The 10,649-nt window shown below is 37.1% G+C and overlaps 1 protein-coding gene across 5 annotated transcripts in view; it reads left to right on the plus strand.

Moving 5' to 3' along the window:
• Nucleotides 1-10,384, plus strand: part of LOC126469624 (serine-arginine protein 55-like) — a 28,214-nt gene extending 17,830 nt beyond the window's left edge. For all 5 annotated transcript variants that reach the window (XM_050096749.1, XM_050096747.1, XM_050096748.1 and 2 more), the window contains 2 exons: nt 8,887-9,021; nt 9,205-10,384. In XM_050096749.1, the coding sequence (XP_049952706.1) occupies nt 8,887-9,021; nt 9,205-9,328 (259 nt within the window). In that variant the 3' untranslated portion in view covers nt 9,329-10,384. The remainder of the gene's footprint in view (nt 1-8,886; nt 9,022-9,204) is intronic.
• Nucleotides 10,385-10,649: the final 265 nt, after the last annotated feature.

The following is a 10,649-nucleotide window of genomic DNA, read 5'->3' on the forward strand; positions in this document are numbered from 1 at the left end:
CAGGACATTGAACACCCCCCTCCTCTTCCCATCAAGATCCTTTGATTTGAAGTTGACACTTGGCCCCACAATGTGTGTGGAATGTTCAGTGATTGAGATCAGGTTATGAAGATTATTAAACTTACTTTGTGTAAGATCAATAATGGATTACATTCAAATTAATCGAGATAAATGTGGTTAAATTGTTACTGTTCAGTCTATATTAACATCATGGCAGACTGAATCAGTAGCAAAAGAAGGAAAAATATTACCGGACAGGAGAAGTTTTCTGAAGTCCAGTCTGACATAATGTTCAAATTCAATGATAAGTAACTACATTTTTAAGCAGTGAAAACAAAGATAATACAGTAGATTCAGTTTCAGTGACACAAGATTAGTAATAGTGTATTTGGGCAAATGTGTTGTAATGCAGTGACTTTGTCAAAATGTGCATGGTGAGGCCACAGTGTCTGTCCAGACCAGTCCCCACGACAGAGAGAGAGAGAGAGAGAGAGAGAGAGAGAGAGAGAGAGAGTAATGAAATTAATCCTTTAATTCTGATCACAGATTCGAACTCTCAATAAAATTCAGAGGAAATTGATGCCAAACAGACAGGTAGGGCAATTAATAAGTTGTCAATCATAATTACTCAATTAATACTACTAAGCTAATTATCCCAGGTCTGCAGACACTACTGAGGTATTGCCTAAGTAGAGGATGATGGTTGTAGGGGCAGGTTAATTTTGGCATTCCTAATTTAATACAGAAAATGCTCGAGAAGGCAAAATCTAGGTTGGTCCCCTGACTGTATTTTCGAATTATTTTTGAGGCCATGTGGTTGTAGAGGCACACACAGTATACCACGTTTTGGGAAACCATGCTAATTTGGCCCACCCATTGTTACAAATCGCCACCCCACCCCAGTCAGCTGGAGCAGGGAGAATGGTTACACTTTCAACTTCCATTATATTGCCTACAAGGACCTTTTTGTATATTGCTTGAGATACACTGGAATTCGTTGACAGAATCTTGAAACAGACTGGAGAGCAGCTGTCAACACCATTCCGTTTCAGTTATTAAGGATGTCGACATCGTGAGATTCATCATGCAGCACTTACTGCCATTTTGTGGCAAGTGTTGCCTTTCATTACCTTGGGAGCAGCCTTGTGTTAATCATCCATGAGATGCTCATGATGTTTACAATTACGAAGTGCGCTGCAACTATGAATAAGAATAAAAATCTTTATTAGCCGTTCAGTATTTTCTTATACAATGGGCTTTGTCAATAAGTTCAACTACAGTATAAAGATGGTTATATTCTCATAACAACATATATACAAAGCATATTAATGTTAGTGTAGTACAATAGCACACATTTGGAATTTTATATATTGTTAATTTTACAATAAAAAAGAAAACATTCTACAAATTTATATTAAGTGGGGAGTACTCATGTTGATGACATTATGTCATTATCCTAATACATTGATACGCATGTAGAGCACTTGAAATAGGTCTATTATGCCTATATGTCAGATATTGTTTTTCCAAATTTAGGTCCTACTACAGGCAGAGGTACCTTTCTCTATGTTAAAACAGCAAATCTTCCATATTATAATCTTTATATTCATCAACTGAGTAAAATGCTTTACCTTTGACCCAATGTTGTCTTAAATTTATTTTTGATACTGTTTGTACAGTTTTAGGGAGCATATTAAACAGTTAGAGGCCTACATATTTATAACTATTATGTATCTTGGACAATCTAGAGTATGGCAGATGAATTGTATGGTTTCGTCTTGTATTATGGGTGTGGACAGATGACCTAAGGGGATATTGAGCTATGTTTTCTTTTACGTGTAATAAGCAATAATAGATGTACAAACAAGGAACTGTCATGATGATAAGTTTTTGAAAAGTTCCCTGCATGTATCCCTAGGAGATAAACCCACTATACATCGAAGAGATTTTTTTTTTTTTTTTTTTTTTTTTTTTTTTTCCATCTGAAAATTGATACTGAATTTGGAGAATTTCCCCAGAGCGGAATACCATATGAAAGATGGGGGTGGATATAAGCAAAATATGAATGCAGCAGTAAGTTTTGGCTGACATTATTCCTAAGCTTATGAAGTAGGAAATAGCACGTGCAAGTTCAGAATGACTGCATCTGTGCTGCCATTATATTTGCACTGTGAGTACTGGTGCTGCAGATAGACATGTAGCATTGTAAGCTCTATTGTCATATACTTGTTGTTATCACATTCTTGATACATGGCTAGCTTCTCCAATATGATGTTTGGTATTAATTCATTTTGCGCTCTTGCTGAAGACATTATTATTTGTGTTAACTTTTTTCTTTGGACTTACCCTACAACAAGTCTGCTGCTCATCTAGCAGCTGCTTTATTGTGAGTGATACATTAGGAAACATGTCGCAGGGCTTCCTCGTCAGTTTGTCCATTTCTGAATAGATTCATTGCCAGATCCTGACTTCCATTGGTCTGTAGCTTCCCTGCTGTCCCTCTATGAAGTCAGACACCTGAGGCAGAAGATCCACTCTGGAATGATGTGCTAGGGAGCAGTGATAATTGTAAAGTTACTTCATTCTCTTAAGAGAAGAGATGACAGAGACCTCAGCCATAGCTACAGCTATTCAACCAACCAACACACATGCTACAATGTGGTAGAAGAGGAAAGGGTATTAGTAACCACCATCTGGAATCATAATTTGTGGATGGTCGCGGGGTCTCAGGTTCGATCCCCAGCTGGGTTGGGCATTTTCTCTGCCCGGGGACTGGGTGTTTGTGTTGTCTTCATCATTTCATTGTCATCATAATTTGTGACAGTGGCTAGATTTGACTGTGTACAAACACTGAGCTGTGTAAAAATTGGGACTTTGTATGAGCACTGATGACAGTGCATTTGAGCTCCCCACAAACCAATCATCGTCGTCATAAATTGTGGGCAGAAATGTATTAAAGAACTTATTTTGGTAGCTGAAAGTTAATCAGAAGTTAATGTATTCCAGCATGCAGGTAATTAGTGTTTGTTTGACTGGACATATTTGCATGTTGCAATTCTGTCAATTGCCAGTCGTATTTCTGTGGGCAGTATTTCAAACTTGCAACTGTTCCGTGCCTCACTCTTACCTGGGAAAGTAATAGTGAAAGTAATCTTTCAATATACTATTCATTTCTAAAACCATCCCCACCTACACCTGATATTTATATAATTTAATCTAAAATGCTTGTAATTATTTTGGACAGTTCTTTGTGCTGACATTTTTGCTGAAATGAAGAGGTATTTTGGGATATGCATTAACAATGCAAACTGTTGCTTTACTGATTTCATGTTTCATTACTGATGTTGATAGTTTAGGAAAAGTATCTGAATCTATTGGTCATAAATGTACAACATGAAACTTTAAATTCAGCAACAACAATGGTTCAGTAGTTTTGGTACATTACATGAATGATTGTAAATAGTAGGATTACTGGTCAAATTATTGGCTACAGAAACATAAATGAAGGTGTAAGAGAATGGGAGCAGACAACTTCTCTTTGCATGTGTCGTCCCCCCCCCCCCCCCCCCTCTCTCTCTCTCTCTCTCTCTCTCTCTCTCTCTCTCTCTCTCTCTCTCTCTCTCTCACACACACACACACACACACACACACACACACACACACACACTCTCTCTCTCTCTCTCTCTCTCTCTCTCTCTCTCTCTCTCTCTCACTCACTTTATATAAGTTCTACAAAGTATTGAAGAAATGCTTAATATACTTTTGTTTTGCAGTTATTTTTATTTTACCCTTTTGTTGCGGAAATTGTGTTTTTAGCTGTATGTGATAAATTGTATTTCCTTTATATTTACATCATCATCAGTTTAACATTACAAATTGACACCTTTTGAGTAAAATGTGACTTAAACTTGGACAATTTGTTTTGCTGTAAATACTGCTTTATTCTTAAGTAGCAGACAGGAAGATAACTATGCAGAACAAAACTGTTCCATAGGCTCCCTGGCCCTTTGTTGTCCTCAATAAGTTTCTATACTGTTGATGGCTTCTGCTGTTTAGCAGCTCTAGTAAGACACTGATTACATATGTAAAGAAAGCGATTATTGTGGTGTAACACCCAGCAGGCATGACTCAGACCTATAGCCCGGTTTAAAGTAGTTGTCACTTGATGTTTAGGCTCCAGAGTTGTGGAATTGTCGTGTCAAGTAGCCTGCAGGCAGCTGCCACAGTGCATCACTCTCCGCAGTGATAGAAAATCACTTTAAAGCCTCTATCTGCCACAAAAATCAAGTAAAAAATTTCAAATTCATGTACAATGTAGACTACTTCTCTTGCAGCATATCAAAAATCTGTTCTTAATTTTAATCTATTCTTAAGTTTAATCTGGAAAAGAGTTACGTTAATTTTTTTGAAACAGACTAAATTTTCCTCATTGGTAAACAGCTTCAAACTTGTCATATATCAAAAACTTGTGCTCTCACAATACTTTCCTGTCATTGATTACTAAAATATCTTGCTCAGCAACAAATCTAGAAATTTATGTATACTGTCACCCTGTGGTATCTCTCAACTCATCAGAAATCTTCTCTTAAATTTAATTTCAGCTGGCGTTGTGTTAGCTATTGAAACGGGAGAAACTGTCACATGCAGAAAAGTTACCTTATCATCATTACATATCTTGAAAATATTACACACATGAAATATCTTCATGTCTACACAAAATGAAATATATTTAATATACAGTCTAACTTACTTAAGGAGATATATAAGGTGTAACTTAACATAAGGAGATGATTTTAGCTGTCTGAACAGTATTCATTAGTCTCGCAACAGGAAAGAGTAATTGATTGAAATAAAGTCAAAAACACCAGATTTAATCGAAGTAAGATGTTCATTAAAGTACACTATATACTACACACTAATCAGATAATGGGAAGAGATAGGTTAATTGAGTCAGTCCGTTGAACTATCAGTGTCTTGGCTCGTAGTGACAGATATTATCAAGTCCTCTACGCACTGTTTTAATACTCTTCCATTGTTGCATGTTTCCTTTATAACTCCTTTCCCAGTCTTCTGGTGTCACTTTTTCAACTGCCTCATTCAAAAGTCTTTCCACTGTGGTCAATGTAAATTTTTTATTTTCTGCAGCAGTGTGGTGTCTAACATTACCCTTAGTCGGTTATGTTGTGTGGAAATGGCAATGGTATGAAGGCAGCCTGAGCACTTTATGCCTGCAATCTTTTTCCGTAACTCTGTGAACTGGGTTCTTGGACTTGAGTTGTGGACTAAGTTCTGCCTGTGTCAAGCTACTGTCAAACCGTATCATAATTTTCTCTAGCCGACAAATAATGTAGTTTTTCTTCACTGCATTTTTGGGGATCTTGTATTGTATGACCAAATGCTGTGGCATGTTATCCATGACAGTTATAGTTTGTCGTCAAGTTTTGAAGCACTGTCTTCAAACCATTTCACAAGAATGTTGTGGTTCATCTCATCATTGTAGTTCATCTCATCATTGTAGTTCATCTCATCATTGTAGTCGAAGGTCTTATTTGAAGTGAATAACACCAGACAATTAGAAATAAAACCTTTTGAATTTCTGGCTTATGCTGCAATTATTCATTTTCCCCTGGTGGTCGGAGCTCCCATACGACTGCTGATGGTATGGTCTGTCCAGCCTTCTTTTAAACTGCGGCCACCAGACCTCCCCCCCCCCCACCCTATTCACCCATGTTTCATGTAGCCAAATTATATTGTCAAAATTTGTCCCTATTAATTCTCTAACAAAACAGCATTGCCAGGCATCAATATCTTGGTGTTCCATTATTAACTTTCACCTAAAAATGGATTCCTATAGGAATCCTAACTTCTTCACGAGTCGTAGTGAGACTGTTCAGTATCCTGAAATAGGTCCTAGCTGCTGCAAAGTAGTATGTAGCTTTTTGAATGCCAGGTACTCTGTCCTTGAATAATATGCATATTTCTTACAGTGAAATGAATCATCCTGAAAATAATTGGGATTTGTAACGACCTTCTCCAGGTGCCTTTTTATCCAAGGTGCCTCCAACTTAAGTGATTTGTCTGGTTTTTCTTTTGCGAATTTCTGTTTACAGATTCTAATCACTGATTTGTAGAGCAGTTGCAGTTTGCTCCACCACTGTATCTAAAGGAAGTAGAGGTGCTACTACATTCTCTCTCTCTCTCTCTCTCTCTCTCTCTCTCTCTCTCTCTCTCTCTCTCTCAAAATATCCTCATGTGAAACACACGAATTTGTGCGACTGACTGTATAATCACACAACGTCCCAACATTTTTTGAAAGTTTGCTAGGAGTGTGTAGCCTCTGTCTGCCCCTCTGTCGACTATTTTAATCTTACATCATAAGACTTATGAAGCCAAAAGTTACCCAAATCTCGCACCCAGGCTTCCATTGGTGTATTGGTGGTGGAGCCGAGCAGCCCATGACATGTCAAGTGACAAGTAGTTTAAATCACGCTATAATGTACAGGCAACGTGGGTACGATGTTAAATGATCAAAGCTACATGGAAAATTACCGTGGTCTAAGCTTACTTATGGTAGGCTATGGTAGTTGTAAAATTCTAATAACATAAAATTACATCATACATGATACTTGCTACCTCTTACAGAGCCATGTATATCAGGATTGCTGCAGCAGATTCTTCTGAGTGAATCAGGGCTAAAAAATGAAGTAATAGGGAACTTTTTTTACCCATGTAACGCCATGGTATAGGACACTTCACTGGCTTCATGATAACTATTTCATTATAATCTGTACGACAAAACATTAATTTATGTTGAGGCTATCACCAACAACTCACATTAAAGTATGGTCAAGTTAAACATTTTTGGTAATGATTGCATGACATTTTGTTTCTGTTGCTTTTTTCATTTACGTGTGTGTAGGATGTGGGAAATCTTGTGCAACATCGTTGTTTCAGAATATGTAAATGAGGAATACAGATTAATCACTTCTTATTTCCATCAACTAATGTAGCTAACAGTCTGCTCTAGTGTAATAACTATGTTAATAATACAAACATATTTTTAATTTAAGTTCCTAGATAAAACTGTACTAACCATTAATCACCATTGTGTTAGTAGAGGGGACACTGAATGATGCAGGACTCAACAATGTCTCCTTCAACAATTTGATTCCCATTCTTAAAATATCTCAGAAACCTGCTGTTCCAGCCATAGAATGACCCTTTACAAACTTGCTGCTTTATTGAACACACATTATGTGATGGCCTTGGGCACACAGGCTTGCCTTTGCGGAATCTTGTAGTCTGGTCTGCTGTACTCTATTTAAAAAATTACCTTTATAATATTACCAACGTCTCTGAGCTGTTCACAGCAACAACTGGATGTAAGTTATACGCACTCTCTCAGTCTGACATTGACCAACATGATCATTGGTTTTAGGCACAATTGAAGATCTTACTTACAAACTTACATGTCTCCACCTGAGACCAGTATTCAATTTGTTGATGTCTAGTTACATGTTTTTGCATCACACTGTTTTACTTTTATTTTCAAAGTAATATTTGTTGTGTTTAAAACGATATTTTTCCAAACTTGCAAATTTGTGTGCAAGCTATAGAAACTTTCCTAATTCATACATTTCTTGAATTGTAGAGTTCTGAGATTGCATAGGAGACTAGAAGGCATCATGCTGGCATTTATTTATTGAGTTTTTAGTGAAATTTTGGGATTGTGTGCAATACAAAAACTTTTGAAGGCTAAATACAGAAACGTCCATACCATATACCTGAAAGAGGCTATATAATAGGTCAATATCTATCTAGTGATATTCGTCAGCCTGTTCTAGTTTGTAAACACAGTGATGAATGCTGCTGAACAATAAAATCATAAAGAATTGTTAACAAAGCTTAACATGCATTCTTTTCTGTTCATAAATAAAGCCTCAATGGGACAGTTTTATTAAAAACACTACTCTGGTACTGAAAACTGCAAGAAAGAGAATGAACAATGATCATCATTATTTTCAGTGGTTTTTTTTTGTGTGAATTCTTTGGGGTTAATGGAAAAATACATTCTTACACAGAATGCGTAACAGCACTCAGAAGGATGAATAATGTTAGTTTGAGTAAATTAAGCATTATCTGATTCATTAAGCTCTTCATGTCAAGATGTTCTCTTAGTCCAAGCAAATGCTCTTGCCAGGGAATAATGATTAACTTATTCTTATCACTTTACAGAATCTTAAGTATAATGTAAATTTGTCTTAAATCCAGTAAACGGTGCTTGAAATCATGTAAATTCGGTTTGATTTATTAATTTAACAAGTATTATACTTGTTACTTGTTTTTGGTGGCATTATATGTAAAAGTCCTGTGATTAAGCTCCAAAGTGATTTAACTCCGAAACACAGTGTGGATTATCTGTCACATACTAAGAACCACATTTCTCTCAATTAGATCCTTATGTAGAATGTAAAAATGGCCACATGCTGAGAAGTGGGCTTTGGATATGAAAAAGAAGCATATTATTTAATATTTATTTGTTCCTGAAAATTTTCATTTCTTGGAGCTACATCATTTCAGAAATACATCCTTCAGTTGCAGGAGTGAATTGTAGCTGGGCGACCCTGTAGAAGGTATCATTATTGTTGTAAAAGACAGTGTTGTATGACCTGTTGATGATAGGGGACAACTTGTAGAATATAACTATGTAAAATTTGATTCATATTGGGGGAGGAGGGGCAGGGGGGGGGAAGAGAGAGAGAGAGAGAGAGAGAGAGAGAGAGAGAGAGAGAGAGAGAGAGAGAGAGGGGGGGGGGGGGGGAGGACCTAATTTATTTGTTCATTCTAGCATTTTCTTGAGTTTTGAAAAAGTTTTTTTCCAAACAGATCGGAGGAGCGGTTTGATGTAAAGGCAAAATCGCGGTCACCTTCAAGCTCGGGATCTCGTTCAGAGACTAGACAGAGATCCAAATCAAGATCTTTATCGAGACCAGAGATGGAGGAGATGGATGGTGAGTCTGGGTGAGTACTTAAAAATAAGCTTAGCGAGCATAGTTCTGTTGTGCCTTTGAATAGTTTGATGTGATCTGTTAGCTCCAAATAATAACTCGTTATTACAGTGATAAGAGTTTAAAAATACTAATTGTCCAATGCAAAATGGCAATTTAGGAGTATTTTCACACCGTGTGATACTTTATTTTACAGTGAGAAGTCTCCTTCGAGATCACCCAGCAGGGATGGGAGCAAATCGCCTAAGTCCACCCGTGGGTCTGAATCCCCCAAGAGAAGTGGTTCAGAGTCACCTGATGAAAAAGCTGATGATGAGTAAGAGTTCATTGTTGGTGTTCTCTTGTGGAGGATGACAGTGCAGATAGAGACTGTAAATTTATATTCAGTATTGGATATTGAAAATCTGAATATTCCAGAAAAAATTCCGCCTGTGAAAATAAAGTTCCAGTGAGTGATGTGCAAGTGCACACAGGGGAAGGTAATTAAAACAAAAATGACATTAGGTAACCCTGGAGTGAGTACTGTACACAAAAGGGTACAAAATGTTGTGGTGTTTCTTGTGTAGTATGTGAGCTCTGAACTGTTTCAAAGTTTGGCGTTCAGAATTTCCCACTGCAAGTAAATATCCATCATGCAAGAGTGAAAAGTGTTTTTACACATCTAATTAAGTGGTTTGTAAAAATGACTTTTAAAAACCAGGATAGCCAGAAACAATTCCTCTCGTGTAAGGCCGATCTTAATGCTAAAAGAGAAAGAGAGAGAATTTTACAATAGATAGTATACTGCTTGGTCCTTTGCCCTGTTATGTGTGAGCCCAAAATAACTAATTCTAGAAGCATTCAACATTAAAACGTTTACCTACTTCCTAAGTACAGAAAAAATTGGCAGCAAGAATAGCACTATAAGGGTGTTTCAAAATGAACATACTGATTTTAAGGCGTTGTAGCATTTATTACGTTCAACTTACAATTGTGAATAATACACAAAATGAAAGAGCAACTCCCAAACAGTTTTATTTGTACACCTGTGCGCAATGGGAAGAGTATGGAATGACAGAGTGACTGAACATCGTGTTGAACGAGTGCGAGACTTTCACACTTACAAGGGGAGGCCGCGAATTGTGAAATTCAGATTCGATTCATACTGCGCATAATAAAAGCTCATGGCCAGAGGTGTAATGTGGCAAAGCACCAAGCTGCACTTCTCAACCGTTGTCGAGAAAATCGACAGTTAAAAGAAACCGTTGCGCTGAAATACTCTCTATGATTGATAATTTTCTACAGCGTTGTGGTGCAGCGGTGTGGAAAAACTGGCGACTTCGAACATCATTGTTTTCCGCAAACAAAGTTTATTTCACAAATGTTATTAATTGTCTTCATAATGTTAACCACGTATAGTTAACGGAAGACGTAGAAACGATATTCCGAAACGAATACGTGTAGCATAAGTCAAACGTTCGAATTAGAATAGAAATCCCACGAACACTAATTTGCTGTGGCACGTATGAAATATAAACTCAGCATGTGGCCATTTTTACATTCTACATAAGGATCTAATTGAGAGAAATGTGGTTCTTAGTATGTGACAGATAATCCACACTGTGTTTCGGAGTTAAATCACTTTGGAGCTTAATCACAGGA

This window comes from Schistocerca serialis, chromosome 3 (genome assembly GCF_023864345.2).
Source record: "Schistocerca serialis cubense isolate TAMUIC-IGC-003099 chromosome 3, iqSchSeri2.2, whole genome shotgun sequence".
NCBI lineage: Eukaryota > Metazoa > Arthropoda > Insecta > Orthoptera > Acrididae > Schistocerca > Schistocerca serialis.